General features: G+C 36.1%; 1 protein-coding gene across 1 annotated transcript in view; it reads right to left on the bottom strand.

Annotated features, from left to right (window-relative positions):
• The window catches only part of VPS13C (vacuolar protein sorting 13 homolog C), a 181,617-nt gene that overhangs the window by 74,938 nt on the left and 88,232 nt on the right, over positions 1-18,447 (bottom strand). Inside the window, exons 34-43 of the mRNA XM_069596314.1 lie at positions 17,692-17,839; positions 16,839-16,947; positions 12,027-12,163; positions 9,606-9,762; positions 8,156-8,235; positions 7,614-7,673; positions 6,795-6,951; positions 5,043-5,159; positions 1,587-1,690; positions 1,011-1,178 (exon numbers count right to left, since the gene is read on the bottom strand). Coding sequence (XP_069452415.1) covers positions 1,011-1,178; positions 1,587-1,690; positions 5,043-5,159; positions 6,795-6,951; positions 7,614-7,673; positions 8,156-8,235; positions 9,606-9,762; positions 12,027-12,163; positions 16,839-16,947; positions 17,692-17,839 — 1,237 coding nt within the window. The remainder of the gene's footprint in view (positions 1-1,010; positions 1,179-1,586; positions 1,691-5,042; positions 5,160-6,794; positions 6,952-7,613; positions 7,674-8,155; positions 8,236-9,605; positions 9,763-12,026; positions 12,164-16,838; positions 16,948-17,691; positions 17,840-18,447) is intronic.

The following is an 18,447-nucleotide window of genomic DNA, read 5'->3' as shown; positions in this document are numbered from 1 at the left end:
GTTGGCCGTTTTAACCAAAATTTACATAAAAAGATGGAGAAGAAAGCTTTATGACTCCCAAAGTAGCTTTGAATCTGTACCTCTAGGTCATAGGAATAAAGTCTATGAAACTAAAGTTTAGAAACTAAGGTTTTGCCTGGTTATTTCTGAAGATTCTTTTCGTAAGTGTACTTCAACATGACCAAAGGTGCTTAACTGTTTACAATCTTGCTATCACTAACAAGAATCAAAAATTATTTATTTAGAGTAAGATACCATTCATCTCAATTTCAACTAAAAACAGAAAGACTTTTCCCAGTAGAGAAAAGAAGTGGAAGTGTATTCTTGATGCACATCCATTAATAAAACAGATGGCTTATTTAGTTGCTTATTTAACTAACCCCCCTCCAAATAAATTACTTTTCAGAAAAATAAAACATGATGGTTTACACAGAAATGTGTGATTTGAAAGCTTTGATTAACAGTCCTGCTAAAAGAATGGCATAGGCAAATTAAACTCTTCACTCCATGAAACTTATGTGGAAATAAATAATTAAAAGAATTCTATGGCCTTGTTGATGCTAATTATAATCAAAGCTGTCAGTTCCAGTATTAGCCCTTCCAATGCCTAATGATCTCCTTAAAGCATTCTTTTAGCTAAACATCTTTTAACGATATCTCTCAAAACAACTAAAACTGAAAAGCTGTAACTGAAACATCAGAAAGTATTTTCAAACTATGTAACTATGTTAAAGTTAAAGAATGATCCTTCGTAGTTGGTTCAAACCAATGATAACCTGAAAATCCCATGGATGGAGGAGCCTGGTAGGCTACAGCCCACGGGGCTGCAAAGGGTCGGACGTGACTGAGCAACTTCACTTCACTTAATGATAACTGTAATAATTATTCAGCATTTGGGAGTTTATCACACAAGCCTATTTAGTAAAGATTCTGACTAGCTAGATTCAGATACACAGGCAAAGATATTTAGGCTTCAATGAGAAACAAATATATTTTTAAAATAAACTTACCAAAAGAGACATGAAGAATTTATGAACATATACAATCTGAACACAACCCACTTTGAGACTAAGTTTGCCATCTACTTTAGACATATCAGCATAGGCCTTTCCTTCTGTGGCATCTGGATAAAGAGTCATTTCGAACCTAAAGACTTCATCTCCCAAAATAGAGACAGCCTAGAAGTATTAAATTAACTCATTATTACATCAAAAGAGTTGTATCACTGTATTATAAGGTTTCTTATTACAGAGTCCTTGACATATAAAGAAGCATCATTTGTATCCAAGCTTCAACAAAATACTAGTTAAAAGCATTTAACTTGACAATAACATTTTCCTAAACCTATAAGAAAAAGGTTTATCAATGGAGATACCAATCACTTAATTGGTCAAAAATAACTTTAACACATCATCTAGTCTATATACAATGGGATAGCAGACAATGACCATATTCATGGCCAATTCCCAACAAACTGCCTGACACATGAAAGATACTACATATACACTGAACAAATGACTAAAGACATCTCCAGACACAGAAAAACAAAAATAAATTTCAATACTGAAACATATTTTCTAAATTACCTTTTTGTGAATGGATGTTAAATCAACATTCATAACGATGATATCCTTAAGTCTGGCAAACATGTCAGTCTGCTTTGGCCTCACAGAGACAGAGGCATCCATTCCTGGTGGGAAATACAACACTTTTAATCTAATCCGAATGCACAAATTCAGTGTTATTTAAATTCAATAATATACTACCAAGATAGAGAACAGATAAAATTGCTATTAGACATATATAAAGTTACAACTTGGTTTTTAATAGATTTTAAAAATTGTTTTGGCTGTGCCATGTGGCATGTTAGGTCTCAGTTCCCCAACCAGGGGTCAAAGCAGCTCTCCCTGCACTGGAAGCGCAGAAGCTTAACCACTGGACCACCAGGGAAGCTCCAAAGGTAACAACTGCTACGTATGAGATACCTAATAAATATTACAATATCTTTCAGTGCTAGAAGCATCTCACCCGTAACATCTGTGGAAATTTTAAAACAAAAGTAACCAAATTTCAAAGACAATTAATCACAAGTCTCCAAACACAAGTATCCTGGGCATTGCTGCTGCTGCTGCTACGTCACTTCAGTCATGTCCGACTCTGTGCGACCCCATAGACAGCAGCCCACCAGGCTCCCCCGTCCCTGGGATTCTCCAGGCAGGAACACTGGAGTGGGTTGCCATTTCCTTCTCCAATGCATGAAAGTGAAAAGTGAAAGTGAAGTTGCTCAGTCGTGTCTGACTCTTCGCAACCCCATGGACTGCAGCCTACCAGGCTCCTCCATCCATGGGATTTTCCAGGCAAGAATACTGGAGTGGGGTGCCATTGCCTTCTCAGTCCTGGGCATTAGCACGAACAAAATCAGTCATTCAGGACAACACCTAACATATGTTGAACAGTCATTTTATAAACATTATATAATGAAAACTAAGAATAAATATAATTTGATGAATAAATACTATTCTTTCTACAACAAACTTTATCTTAAACACAATTTCTCTCCAAAAAATGCTTCTTGTCGTTTTCATGATTTCTAAAGGTATGATTTTTAAAAACACTTCTCAGAGTGAATTGGAGAATGGCTATAGCTCAGCCCCAATAATGAACCTAGATCATTATTACGCTAATAAACAGATTCTTAGTAGTATTTGCTGAATGGAACTGATTTTTTAATCCCTGTTAACTGCTTATTATGTACATGACAGGCATCTTTCTTTATATACGCATATCTGCAAACTTAATCCTCACAACAATGCCATGAATAATTATAACAATGTCCATTTTATAGAAGAGGAAACTCAGGCATGGAAACATAAATTAACTTGCTCAAGGTCAACCAGTAAGTTTTAGAGTCAAAATTAGAACCTTGACAGGCTGTTCCAGAATCCATGGTATAATCTGAACTCATCTTTCTATCAGGCTGATGATGAGTAAAGTTTATAAAATTTCTTTTAGAAACCTCTTTTACTGATGTTATATACACACAAAAGGCAAGGGCAATAGGACAATGACATTTTCCTTACTCAGTGAGATGCTAAGTTTAAAATCATATTATTCTGAAAATGCAAACAGAACATGAGACTAAATCTTAGACTTATTCTGAAAAAAAGTTTTAAATATAAGAAACATCTTATATCAGTCATGAATCATAACAAATTTACTTCTAACATTTCAAAGCATATCTCTGAAAAGTTTACAGGAGTCTTCAATATAAATAAACCCAAAGATGACTCATGATGATCTAAAGGGGTGGGATGGTGGTGGGGGGAGGTTCAAGAGGGAGGGGATATATGTATACATATGGCTCAGATCGTAAAGAATCTGCCTGCCAATGCAAGAGACCCAGGTTCAATCCCTGAGTTGGAAACTTCCTCTGGAGAAGGAAATGGCAACCCACTCCAGTATTCTTGCCTGGGAAATCCCATGGACACAGGAGCCTGGCAGGCTACAGTCCAGGGGGTTGCAAAGAGTCTGATGTAACTAAGCAACTAACACACTCACTTTTTCCAGCGCATTCACTTTTTTTTTTTTTAATGACTGTGCTGGGTCTTCACTGCTGCATTCAGGCTTTTTTCTAGTTGCGCTGACCAGGGGCTACTCTTCTTTGCAATGCTAGGGCCTCTTTCTCATTGTAGTGGCTTCTCTTGTTGCACAGCACGGGCTCTGGAGTGCACAGGCTTCAGCAGTTCTGGTGCAAGGGCTCAGTAGTTACGGTTCCCGGGCTCCAGAGTACAGGCTCAATAGTTGTGGTGCATGGCTTAGTTGCTCCACAGCCTGTGGTATCTTCCTGGAACAGGGGTTGAACCCCTGTCTCTTGCACTAGCAGGCTAATTCTTTACCATTGAGTCACCAGGGAAGCCTACTGATTCACTTTTTTGTATAGCAGAAACTAACACAACATTGTAAAGCAACTATACTCCAATAAAATATTTTTAAAATAAATAAATAGGGCTTCCCTGGTGGTTCAGCAGTAAAGAATCTGCCTGCAATGCAGGATATGTGTGCAGGAAACATGGGTCTGATCCCTGGTTCGGGAAGATCCCCTAGAGAAAGAAATGGCAACCCACTCTAGTATTCTTGCCTGGGTAATCCCATGGACAGAGAAGCCTGGCAGGCTACAGTCCATGAGGTTTCTAAAGAGTCAGACGCAACTTAGCAACTAAACAATACATAGTGAAGTTTACCATTTAGAAAATAAATAAATGGAAAGTCATATCATGTTAATAAAAGAAAACTCAATATCATTAAGATATCAATTCTCCCTAAATTGGTCTACAGATGCAATGCAATTCCAATAAAAATACTACAAGGCTAAGAAAAAAAAAAAAAACTACAAAGCTTTTTGTTGAAATTGGCTCCTGTCCTTGAAGTCGCTAAGTCATGTTCAACTCTTTGTAACCCCATAGACCACTGCACACCAGACTCATCTGTCCTACACTATCTCCTGGAGTTTGCTCAAATTCATGTCCATTGAGTTGGTGATGCTATCTAACCATCTCATCCTCTGCCGTCTCCTATTCTTTCTGCCTTCAATCTTTCCCAGCATCAGGGTCTATTCCAAGAGTCGGCTCTTTGCATCAGGTGGTCAAAATATTGGGCCTTTAGCTTCAGCATCAGTCCTTCCAATGAATATTCAGGGTTGATTTCCTTTAGAATGGACTGGTTTGATCTCCTTGCAATCCAAGGAACCAAGAGTCTTCTTCAACACCACAATTTGAAAGCATCAATTCTTCGGCACTCAGCTTTCTTCATGGTCCAGCTCTCACAATTGTGAAGTTGGAAAGCTAATGGTAAAATTTAAATGGAAATGCAAAGAATGTGGAATAGCCAATCAGATGAGGGGGAAAATATCATTTTACTGTTACTGAAATCTTGGGGAAAAAAAAAAAGACAAGCCATGAGAAATCTACCATGCAACAAGCTCATTCTTCCTGAAGGTCTATGTAAAGAAACAAAAATACCTATACCAAGGAATAACTACTTACCATGTATTCTAATATCTGCAATGTTACACTTCTGATCACAGACAAAAACATTAAATGCATTTAATTTAGCAGTGACCTTTAAATCAAACACATCATCTTGAGAAGAGTTGCTGGATACTGAAAAGTAAAAAAATCCGTGTGATCAGCAAAACGTAAAGATGATATAGCACATAAAATAATCTCAAATTCACTAAAAGTACAATATGAACTGTGAAGAACCAAAAAGGTCTCCATTAAGATTATACATAATTAATATTATTTTTAAATCAATTTTCAAATGCCAATCAGACAAAAACTAGCATTTTTCTGTCCAAATTAAAAATAAAGGCAACCTTTATTAGCACCTGGTAAGTACAACTCTGTTAGATGGGAAACTTTACTATAACTTTTCTCCTAGGAAACAAAGAAAAATCCCTATAATAGAATTCTAGGATTCCAACGGACATAAATTTTGATTTGGAACTTCTTTTCACATCATATATTAGATCAAAGAAAAATATTTCATGAAAAACTGAAATGGTAAATTAGTAAAAATATGTATTATTAACTATGACACATACAATACATGTTATTAACTACACAGCTAATTTCTCTAGACTGTATTCTGTTTCTCCATGAAGAATCCTAAGATAAAGTCTGTAAGAAATGAACATAAAGAGCTAAAGTTAAGGAACAAAAAGTTACTTTATAACATGTATTTGTGTCTGTGTACATGTGTCTAAGAAACACAATCAAATGGATTCCCTTAATCTATTTTAGTTCAAGTCCTGATTGATAAATATAATTTCTTAGAGACGTGTCTTGACTAAAGTAAACAATGTTTCTTATAAAACTGTAAAAGTATGGGGACATCAGTCCTTAATCACCAAGATGATAAAAGAGTTTGTTTTTTTTCTCCCTTAAAATTTAAAGTAGCATAATCAAACCATAAAAAAACAGCTATACAGCATAACTAGAATATTGTTTCTTTGGATTAGGATTTTTTTATAGTTTACTGTGAGCTTAAATAGTCCCTGTATCAGACCTAGTATTACTAACAGCTTTATACTTTAAAGATGCCAGTAATATAGATACAATGCAAACAGATAATGGTCTGAAAATTAAGTGACCAGATGTTAGATACTCACATCGTATGATATGAAAGAAAAATAATTAAAATAACATTTGACTTAAAAATAGGCACATGTTCACTCAGGCTACACTACATCTAACATTTCCAGGCACAAGTCCTGGCACGTGCCCGTATCTCTATGTGACTTAAATACAGTTTTGGTTTGAAACCAAAGTGAGTCTGTCTCTGCCATGAGATTGCTCCTTTTGTGTCTTGAGAAGCTTAAACCTGTTGAGTACCAGGTAGTTTTAACTGACTGAAACGGGCCTTTGTTACTATGCATGACTGTGATCATACTTTAATTTCTTCCTTTCTCACTTTCACTAGAGTGAAGGCTATGGGCACATCAATGCAAAGTATATACTTTATTTTATGAAAAAGCAAGGCAGTGAAATCAAATATGAATATATGATTAATATTAAACACTTACTTAAAATCTCTCACTAAATTTATATCAATACCATAAGAGTAAAATCTGCTTTCTTTTGAAACCAACATAATCTGTTAAAGCACAGGAAACATTAAAGTGCTAAATGGTCATCTTAGCTTAAAAATACAAGTTATTCAGTTCAGTTCAGTTATTACACATGATTATTAAAGTTCAGGTAGAAAGTATGAGACCATGACTCAAAAGTTAATACCAGTTTTGGCAATGATACTTCTGGACTCCCCCATAAGTGGTTTCAGCTCCGAGTCCTTCTTAGAAGGTTCAGAGGATGGAACAGCAGAGGACAAAAAATCCATGAAGGACAGTAAAGCTTCCAAATGAAGAACTAAGTCTAAAGACGAAAATGAAACCTAAGATAATGAACAATTAGAGAGGCAAATTTCAGATATGGAAATATTTTTATGTCAAACTTCAACATATGCAAGTAGCCCAAGAACAGTTCAACCAAGGACCTTTTTTACTTGAGAAAGAATTCCCTATTACTTTGTTAATCCTTTACCAGACAATAAACTAACACTGCCAACTTCCACACATGACCATACTTCTAACCTCAACAGAACTTGATAACTTTTAAGTAAAGATTTAAGAAGTATTATCAGCCTTAGCTCAGTCCCCTTACAGATGGTTCCAAAGAATTTCTGTACTGAGCCATACTTTCTGCCTGACCCTTAATTTTTTTTCTAATTCTAAAGTCAGTTAACAATTCAAGCGCTTAATGCTTCCATTAATAGGATGTCAAATCCCTTAAAAATGTATTATTTTGTCCTCAACAAGGAATCATTAATTTGTACCTGGGAAACAAATAATCTTTTAGGAAATCAAATAAACTTTTGTAATAATTTTATCTCAGCTCTATATTCATTTCTTCCATCTACAAGATTAGATCTTTTATTATTATTACCACTCTTCCTCTAATTTTAGAACTCACAATCTCACAGCTAAAGATGGCTTTGAAGCTATATTTAATCATTAACAGATACCCTAGCCTTATAGTGAGTTAGAAAAGACATACCTCAAGTGTTTGTTTGGTATTGTCATGAGTAGTTTTAAATTCTGGTCCATCAATGTCTGCCTACAAATAATAGAGGATTAAATCACCAGGTTGGAAACAATAAAAATTCACACATTGCAAAATATATATACTTATAGTCTTTACTTTTCAAAGCATGCTATGAAAACACTATAAACATATTTTTAAAAGCAAAGAAGACTATGCCCAAAACATGACCACATAAGTAATTGTCACGTTCTGTAAAAGCAAAATCCCAAACTAGGAAGAAATGCTAAAGGTAGGGAAAATGCTAGTTCATCTGGATTATATTTTGTTTCAAATGACAATGGAACTTTGCGTACTTTCACTTATGCAAAAACATACGATTAACTCTGAAGGTTACTGAAATGATCTAGGACTGTCAGATGCTTGCATATTGCACTATAATCAACCAGTTTTAGAATAAAAAATTTTAGGGGAAAAAACTGAGACATTAAATATGGGGGAACTATATAACTTCATACATTCAAATATTAAACAATTTTAGAAATGAAACTAGGTACCTTTGTCAATAACATTTTCAGAAGGGGTTCATCTGTTACATTGGAAGAGTCAATAATGTGAAGAGGTCCTCCTTTAGAGACTAGAAGAGAAAGAGAGATCATTAAGTCTTTTAGATATTTCAAATATATTAAAAACAGATCAGCCAGATACACAAGATATACATTTCTCAAACCCCAAGAGTTGGGTGGTGCAGTGGATAAGAATCCACCTGCCAATGTAGAGGACACTGGTTCCGTCCCTGGTCCGGGAAGATTTCACAATGCTGTGGCGCAACTAAAGCCTGTGCACCCTAGCGCACTTGAGCTAAAACTACTGAGCCTATGTGCTGCAACTACTGAAGCCTGTATGCCCAAGAGCCCGCATTCCACAACTACTGAGCCTGCAGGCTGCAATTACTGAAGCCCTTGAACCTAGAGGCTGTGCTCTGCAACAAGAGAAGCCCCCACAACAAGAAGTCCCATGCACCAGAACAAAGAGGAGCCCCAGCTCACCCCAACTAGAGAAAGCACAAGCAAAGCAATGTAGACCCAGTGCAGACAAAAAAAAATAATAATAATGAAAATAAATTTTTAAAGAATTCAAGAGTTGTATGCTAAAAATGTGACTTTTACTATATGTATCATATCTCAGTAAAACTGGCTTTGAAATAAAATCCGAGATACTCCACAAAGACAAAAAAACAGCCCTAGCCAATTACAAATGATATAATATTTGGTACTACTGGTATTACTTATTTCAACAAATAAGAATATATTAAAGGACAAAGCTATAAAATACTTAAACTAGGGATTATTCTCAATACAAGTGTGCTTTACTTTAAGTGACCCCATAGAATTCCAATGAACTTTAAATATCCGTATTAACTTTAAAAGTTACTTTGGTGCAGTTTACAAAGTGAATTTGAAAGGTTGAAGAGACTACAAAAGAATGCAAACTTTTTCCTCTATATATGTCTGTATTGCCTGTTATTTTTTACAAGTATATATTAGTATTATAATTTAAAAATAAATTTAAAAATCAAACAAAAAATTTACTTTCTAGTAAACTAACTCACCTTTCAAAAAGGGTCCCTGGGCTCTATACCTGGGTATTGTACTTGGATTGTGATTTCCTAATATGTCAGTTCACAGAGAACAGTTATAATATAATGTTGCCTTTTACAAGTTCTAAAGTGTTTTGTATAGACACTGGAGACATACACCTCATTCTTCTTTTAGACATATTCTACTTTGTGCTAAATACTTAGATATAGACTTACTTTATGATCAATTACTACACAGATAATGAACTTTTAATTTTTAAATATCAAATTACTTTCTATTAAATGTAATAAATTTAAACTAATTAAATAATTACAGTGACACTAATAGATATGCTTAAAGTTTATAAAAAGACAGGGACCTCTGCCTACTACATGTACAATTTACAAAGACTATACTTCATACTTACCAGTGAACTCAAAGCATCGCATGCTAATCTTTTTTAGATAAGCTTCAGCAGTCAGGTCATAGGCTTTAACTCTAGCTTCCAGTCCAAGCTGCAGGACATTTAGTTCATGTAAAGGCCTTCCTTTCTTTTCTGCTTTTTCCATCAAAGTAATCACAACCTAGAAAAAGACACAAGTATTACCACAAACTATTTCACTAATATACAATGAAGATATGTTAACAATTTAATAACCATCCAGAGTGATATAATAAGTAATTCACCCAATGTAAAGATGTGCACTTCTATTTGTGTCTGGAAATTGCCTAGGGTTATTTACTTTGGAGGTACACTTTCCTGTTCAGACTTTTAAAGCATAGCCAACATATTCTAGTGGATTTCAAGACAGCTATGAAAAAAAAAAAAAGTGGTTCTGCCTAATTCCCAAAAGTCCTAGTCTGATGGATGGTGTCAGACTAAATCTCAAAGTCTGAGATATACAGTCAATTTTTAAACTACTCCTAAGGCAAGGTTTCTCAACCTTGGCACCAATGACATCTGGGGTTGGATCATCCTTTCCAGGGAGGGGCAGTCCCAAGCACTATAGGCTGTCCAGTGGCATCACCGGCCTCTACCCACTGGCTGCCAGTAGCCCCCTCTCTCTGGATGGCAACAAGCAAAAATCTCTCCAGATGATGCCTATTATCAGCAAGTTGCTTCCTCCCACCCTAATCACTGTCCTCGCAAAGACAACTGTAATTACATGTATCACAAATGATATTAAAAAGGATTTATGGGTTTTTCTATGTACATATGTTAATGAAGCCCATTTGCAAATAGAATGATTCATCTATCAATGTTTCAATTATCAAAGCTTAAAAATCTTCAATAACTCTTAATATCACAAGAAAAGCAGCAGAGGTTTAACATTAAGTAAGTTTGTTTCAAAGCATATATTTCAGATTTTAAAAGTAGCATTCATTTGTTTAAAAATTTATTATGCTTAACTCAAGAGACAGAATATAACCTCTACACAACTATTTAATGATGAAGGGATTTTTAGAGGAAATTTTTTTCTTCCAAGTCCCTCTATGTGTGACGCTTTCCCACATATAAACATGTTTATGTCTGGTTCCTGTCTCTACCCTGTCCCAGTCCCCTTCCTGAATCCTGTTTCTCAGACTCCATATTATTACTCTTTAAAAACGCAACCCAAATCTCACTTCCTCCAGCAAACTTTCCTGATCCTCTTAGACTGCTTAGATGCCCTCTTCCCACTATGAGGGCACCAAGGATGGAAACCACCTGCCTTGGCCGATCATGATGATAACCGCTTGCCTGAACTGTCTCACAACAGAATGTCCAATAAAGAAAACAGAGCTTCCCCCGAAAACTAATGGAGAGAATTCGGGACAAAAGTAGATAAGAGGAGGAAGGAGATGCCAGTGAACAAGCCCAGAAGAACTCAGGCAGGGCCAAAAGGAGGAGGGAGGAGCCAATACGTCCAGCCAACCTCCCAGAAGCCCTCACACTGCGATCAACACTGGACAAGTCACACGCGCACCATCAGGAAGACTGAGTCATCAAACGTACCTGGTGGGCAAGATGACTGACCAGAGATAGCCTGGAAACTAACCCCACTACCATAAACCAGAGACTGGGAACCATGTGACGGAACACGACTCCTAGTTCCCTTACTCTATGGCTCTTGGTCCAGGCACCCCTTCCCGATAGAGTCTCTTGTGTTGTCAGGATACGTCTCCTCAGACAATATATTACTGAGTGTTAGACAAGAGCCCACTCTGGAACCCTGGATAGGGTCCCCCATCCTGTAACACTATCACTGCCACAAGCTCCCTAAGTACATTTTTAGTGGGAATTACAAAAATGTAATTATTGGGAATGTAATTTAATGGGAATATTACAAAAATGTTAACAGTTTTCTTGTTTGAGTTGAGTCTATGCCTTTTACTTCTGTTTCCTTAGCACTCAGCACATGCAATGAGTATTTGATACATGTGTGAATACAGAAGAGGAAAATTCATTTACTCTTTCCTTAAGAATCTGCAGATGGACAGCAGACTAAAAATAAGATAACATCTTTTAAATTTATACACATTTTATTCTATTGTATTAATGGTTACTAAAATTTGCAAAGAATTTTCTCAGTCCTTTTCCTGTCTTTCCTATACAAAACCCAAAGCAAGCCACATTCCATCTGTCCTAAATTCATTTGAAAAATGTGTTAGAGGGCATACTACCATTTTGTCTGTGAAATATTATATCCTCCAAATATAACTCATCTTTAACAAATGCTCAAATTTATAAACATTACATCTACATACAAATTACAAATAGCCTATGTAAGATATTTTTAGTACAGTTAATTCCAAATATCCATTATTTATTCACCTCATTTTATAAAAACAGATGAAAATTACACACCTCTTTAATTTCAAAATTCAACAGCATATTAATGATGTCTACAGATTTTATTTCTTCCACTCCAGCTGTTGAAGTATCTTGAGAAATATGCACATCTTGTTTTAATGTAGAGATTTCAAGTGGCTCTTTAATTTCACCTAAAGATGTTTAAAAGAAATTCATTTACCTCTATTCACACATTTCCTACATGAATACTCAATGAGGACTTAGACAAGTACTCCAGACTTGGTACAAGCATTCACAATCTACAAATCACAATTATACAGCCCCAGCCCTTAGAGAGCTCAGTTTAGTAGAAGATACATATATACACATACATATATAGTACAAACAAAATAAACAGGCTTCAACTGCTTATTAAATAGACACATTAAATAGACAAATGTTGACAGAATCTATGTAAGTGGATAGAAACCACGTAACTAGGCAAGACACTGCCATGAGATCAAGAAAGTCTTCATAGGAGAGTTATCACTCAAGCAGAACTGGAGGATCTCCTCAAACAGAGGAGACATTCTAAGAATAAAGTAAGAGGTAGCAGATAATCACAGAGAAAGAACACATTGGGACAGGTTTTGCAAACAGAATGGAGTTTGATATGGTTAAATCGTGAGGAGAATAACAAGAATGAAGGTTTGACATGAAAAAAAGCAGGGGAAAGCTGAAGCTTCTTATGCCATACCAAGAACAAAAAGTAACACCTATGGGCTTGTTGTCCTGAAATTCATACCCTGAAACACAACAAAATTTGCTTTCCAAACTGTAACACACAACACTAGTAACAGCTATCACTTGCTAAGTACTTATCTCCATGTAGGATGCTGTGCTAACAGATGTGTGTGGGCTAGCACAGTTAACTCTCCTAACAATACTTTCAGGTAAAAACTTCATTGTTCTCACTTCCCAGATGAGCAAACTGAGGTCCCAACAGACTCAGTACCCTGCTTAGTGTTTTCCATATGGAAAACCACTGCTGTTAATGACTACCCTTGAGAAAGCAATACACAGGGCAAGGTTTCTTAACTATCACCTTATTTTAGCACTGTTTCAGGCATAATGTGATCCAGGGGAAATAATTCTAGCAAATATTTTGCTTTTAGAAAACAATTTCTAAAATAGGCAAAGATTTCTTAAATATAAAAATAAAAGCCCTCATCATTTAAAAAATATGTATTCGAGTTCATTAAAAGTAACTAATTCTATTAAACAGAAGGCCCATTAAGAGTGAAAATGTAAACCACAGATAGAGAGAAGACATTTTTACACATATACTAACATGTATACATATAGCAAACGTAACCAGCAAAGGGCTCCTGTCCAGAATGAATAAATAATTCCCATACACCAACGAGAAAAAAAGACCACACCCAATAAAAATGGTCAATAGACTTGAATGTGTGCATAGTCGCTCAGTCGTATTTGACTCTGCAACCCCATGGACTGTAGCCTGCCAGGCTCCCCTGTCCATAGAATTTTCCAGGCAACAATTCTGGAGTGGGTTTGCCATTTCCTTCTCCAGAGGATCATCCCGACCCAGGGATCGAACCTGCATCTCTTTCGTCTCCTGCAATGTCAGGTGGATTCTTCACACTGAGCACCTAAGAAGCCCCCATACTACACTTGATCTTAGTCAAAAGGCTGAGAAGACTTGAATGATCATGTCGAAAACGAGAATATCCAAATAACCAATAAGCATATGAAAAGATCCTCAATTTCATTAGTTACCAAGGAATAAATAAAAACCAAAGACTGACAATGGCCTTCCCAGTGAGAATGTGAAAAAGCTGCAACTCTCATACCCAGCTGGTAGCAAAGTAAACTGATTCAACCACTTGGAAAACTGATCAGGATAACCTGGCACAAGTTCCTGAAGCTAAATGTAAGCTAACGTATAAGCCAGTGATTCTACCCTTAGTTGTATGTTCAAAACAAAAAAAGTAATATAACTGTACCAAAAGATTGTGTGATAACTTTCATAGCAACTTTACTCACGATAGTCAAAACCTGGAAACAGGAATAAAAGGAACAAACTAGTGCTAGATATTCCGACAGATGAATCCCAGAAACAAACTATTGAATGAAAGAAGCCAAAAGAGAAAGAGTAATTTTTGTATGATTCCACTTATATGAAATTCAAAAAGAGGGAAAACTACTCTATCCATGGTATTACAAACTAGAATGGCAGTAAATTCTGGGTAGATCTTAGGGGAGGGTGGGAGTTTGGTACTGACCAGGAAAGAGCATAGGGAGGGCTTTAGGGTTCAGTGCTGGAAATGTTTTCTATCTTATTCATGGTGATTGTACCAGTGTAGCCACATATAAATGAGCTCACTGAATTGTACATTTTACTATATGTATTAACATACTGTAAAAAGATCCCCCCTGTAGTTTCTTCATTGTGTGTGTTTGTTGTTGTTATTGTTGTTTCTGAGATACAACTGACTTAAATTATTGAACCCAAACCCAAAGTTGGTGCTCTGTGACAACCTGGAGGGGACAGGGTGGGAAGGAAGGTGGGAAGGGTGCACGAGGGAGGGGACACATGTATCCCTACGGCCAATTCATGTTGATATACGGCAATAACCATCACAATATTGTAAAGTAACTATCCTCCAATTAGAATTTAAAAATATTGTATTAGTTTTAGGTAAAAAAAAAAAAAAAAAAAACCTCTTTAAAATAGAAAAAAAATACAGTGGTATACCATTTTTCACTCAGCAAACTGGCAAAAAATTTTTAAATCTGATAATATGCTGTGTTAGAGAAGGCACAGAAAAACAACCTGATGGGAGTACAAAGCACTCATACTCATTTTGCATGTAAGTTCTATGAGGTTCAACTGTCAAAACAATAAGTGAAATTAAATTACATGTACTAATTAAATTATTTTAACAAAAACTAAATCAATAACCTCAGATATGCAGATGACACCACCCTTATGGCAGAAAGTGAAGAGGAACTGAAAAGCCTCTTGATGAAAGTGAAAGAGGAGAGTGAAAAAGTTGGCTTAAAGCTCAACATTCAGAAAAATAAGATTATGGCATCTGGTCCCATCACTTCATAGGAAATAAATGGGGAAACACTGTCAGGCTTTATTTTGGGGAGCTCCAAAATCACTGTAGATGGTGATTGCAGCCATGAAATTACAAGATGCCTACTCCTTGGAAGGAAAGTTATGACCAACCTAGACAGCATATTAAAAAACAGGGACATTACTTTGCCAAAAAAGGTCCATCTAGTCAAGGCTATGGTATGGATGTGAAAGTTGGACAGTGAAGAAAGTTGAGCGTTGAAGAACTGATGCTTTTTGAACTGTGTTGGAGAAGACCCTTGAGAGTCCCTTGGACTGCAAGGAGATCCAACCAGCCCATTCTGAAGGAGATCAGTCCTGAGCGTTCAATGGAAGGACTGATGCTGAAGCTGAAACTCCAATATTTTGGCCACCTCATGCGAAGAGTTGACTCATTGGAAAAGACTCTGATGCTGGGAGGGATTGAGGGCAGGAGGAGAAGGGGACAACAGAGGATAAGATGGCTGGATGGCATCACCGACTCAATGGATATAAGTTTGAGTAAACTCCGGAAGTTGGTGATGGACAGGGAGGCCTGGTGTGCTGTGACTCATGGGGTCATAAAGAGTCAGACATGACTGAGCGACTAAACTGAACTGAACGGAAATACTCTTTTATCCATTAGTCCTGGTATGTTCCCAACAGATAAACATATACTTCTAAAAGTGTATGCACTAGAATAATTAATGCAACACAATTTAATTGAAAGACTGAAATAAACCTGACATGTCCATTAATAGGGACTTTATAAATCATGATACTACAACAGAATTTAATACCAAGCATGCATTAAAAAGAATGAGTTAGATCTATACATAGCATATATACAGATATGGAATGAACACCAAGATACACTATGTATGTGTATATGCTGCTAAGTCATGTCAGTTGTGTCCTACTCTTTGCACCCCCATGAACTGTAGCCTGTCAGGCTCCTCTGTCCACGGGATTCTCCAAGCATGAATACTGGAGTGGGTTACCACGCCCTCCTTTAGGCTACGTGTATATACATACATAAACAGCTTAGAAAATAGGTCTGGTAGTTACTCTGCCTCAAGTGAAAGGGCCACTATATCTTAATAATTTAAATTCTCTTGCATTTATATTGCAGTACAATTTTTTTAGTATCTTTGTTTAGTGGTAATTTACCAACCACCTCAGTTTTTACACCTATATTACTAGTGTGTGCATGCCCAGTTATCTCTTTGAGACCCCATGGACTACAGCCTATGAGGTTCCTCTGTCCATGGGATTTTCCAGGCATGAATACTTGCTTGGGTTGCCATTTCCTTCTCCAGGGGATCTTCCCAACCCAGGGATCAAACCTACGTCTCCTGCATTGTCAGGTGGATTCTTTACCACTGAGCCTCTAGGGAAGCCCCAGGTATATTACTACTGAATCTTATTTTAAAGTCAGATCGAGTATACTACCTAGCATACATAGCTACATAGTCAACTTACATTTTTTTCTTTCCTATATGTGCAAATTCAAAACTTATTCCAGGAATTCACCACTGATCTGAAACCCTTCTTTCTGGCCTCCTCCTATCTCATGCAACTTAGAAATAACTGAGAGTTTGCTTAACTTAAGAGCAAACTGTCATTTTATTCAACAGTATCTTATTTATTTTCTTGGTAATACAAATCACAGTTGTAAATATGTATTCATTTACTTCATTTTTATTGTCTTTCTCCCCTAATAAATTGTAAATAACTTATACCACCTATTGTCAGCCTCTTACCTGTCTCCTGTATTCTTGGTTTTACTTTATTCAAATCTTCAGGAGCCTCACCAAGATTTTCTGCTAGTATTTTAAATAAAAGATTAAGATCTTCTTGATTTAGATTAACCTGTGAAATACAATGTTCCAAGAAAAGATAATTTCATTTTTAATGAAACAATTCTAATACAGAAAATAAATCCTTAGTAACAAAACACTAAGGACCAAATAATCTTAATGCTGACTAAAGAATTACATAATCACTATACACTCAAGTATTTCACTACTTATTTCATGTTAAAATCTCATTTTCAAAGGGAAGACAGTGTCTGAGAAAAACAGCAGGATTTATGAGTCAGTATTAGTTTCATCTACTTACTTAATATGATTCTCAGTGAAAGTTAACAATGTTTAAAGAAATAAGATCACCTTTTTTTTTAAAGAAATTAATTTTGGAACATAAGTGCTACTATGAAGTGCTATTTTTTAAACAATAACAATTTCAATGTAATAGAAAGGCCATCTATAAAATATAGGGTTCATTCAATGCTATAATTATCTTATGGGTACTTAGATATCCCTAAAATAAAAGGTTGTATATATAATAGAGAAGAAATAGAATTATAATATACTGATACTAATAATTTACAAATAGATCTCTGCTAATGTGTACATAACAAATTTTAAAGCTAAAGAACACTTAACTAAAGATTAAATTCTACTAAAAACACTGAAAATACTGTTGGACAATATCACACTGAAATTTTTCTTACATCAGTAAAAAAAAAATTTCCACATTTCATTTGGATTTATAATGAGAAAATCTCAGAGTCTCAACTTTCAATAACAAGGTTTTTTCCACTCATATACTCACATTCATTGACTCAAGATGTCCTTTAATTTCCACAACAGGCACCTTGTGGTACCAAGATGCAGCTAGATTCCGATTTACAAAAAACTCCAAGTTAATTGGGTGCAACAGCTGAATATCAGGATGGGAGATTCCTGGCTGGATCACTGTCCTTATGGGAAATATAATTGATATATATGCATAAACATAGGGGTAAATGCAATATATCATTGAAAAAAAAACAGAAGGTCCAAAGTTGTTGCTCTAAATGCTGATTTGAAACACAGTGCTGTTTTAGTGTTTTCTAAACCCACCAGGCTCCTCTGTCCATGGGATTCTCCAGGCAAGAATACTGGAGTGGGTTGCTATTTCCTTCTCCAAGGGATCTTCCCAACCCAGGGATCAAACCCATGTCTCCTGCATTGCAGGCAGGCGCTTTAACCTCTGAGCCACCAGGGAAGCCCAAACTTGATTTATAGTTAATTTAATCTACAATGCACCAGCATGAACAGATTAAAATACAGCTGACCTTTGAACACCACGGGGCGGGGGGGGGGCCCTAGTGGTGACAACTCTCCATGCAATCATGTAACATACTTTGCCCTCCATATTTTGGTTCCTCTGTGTATGCAGTCCCTCCACAGCTATGGCTCCGAACAACCATGGACTGTTAATACTGCATTATTTACCACTGGAAAAAAATCTGCTTATAAGCAGAATCATGCAGTTCAAACCCATGTTGTTCAAGGCTCAACTGTATAAGATATACAATTAGCCTTT

This window comes from Ovis canadensis, chromosome 7 (genome assembly GCF_042477335.2).
Source record: "Ovis canadensis isolate MfBH-ARS-UI-01 breed Bighorn chromosome 7, ARS-UI_OviCan_v2, whole genome shotgun sequence".
NCBI classification, from domain to species: domain Eukaryota; kingdom Metazoa; phylum Chordata; class Mammalia; order Artiodactyla; family Bovidae; genus Ovis; species Ovis canadensis.
Note: the sequence above shows the minus strand (reverse complement) of the source record. Positions and strands in the feature narration are given on the sequence as shown.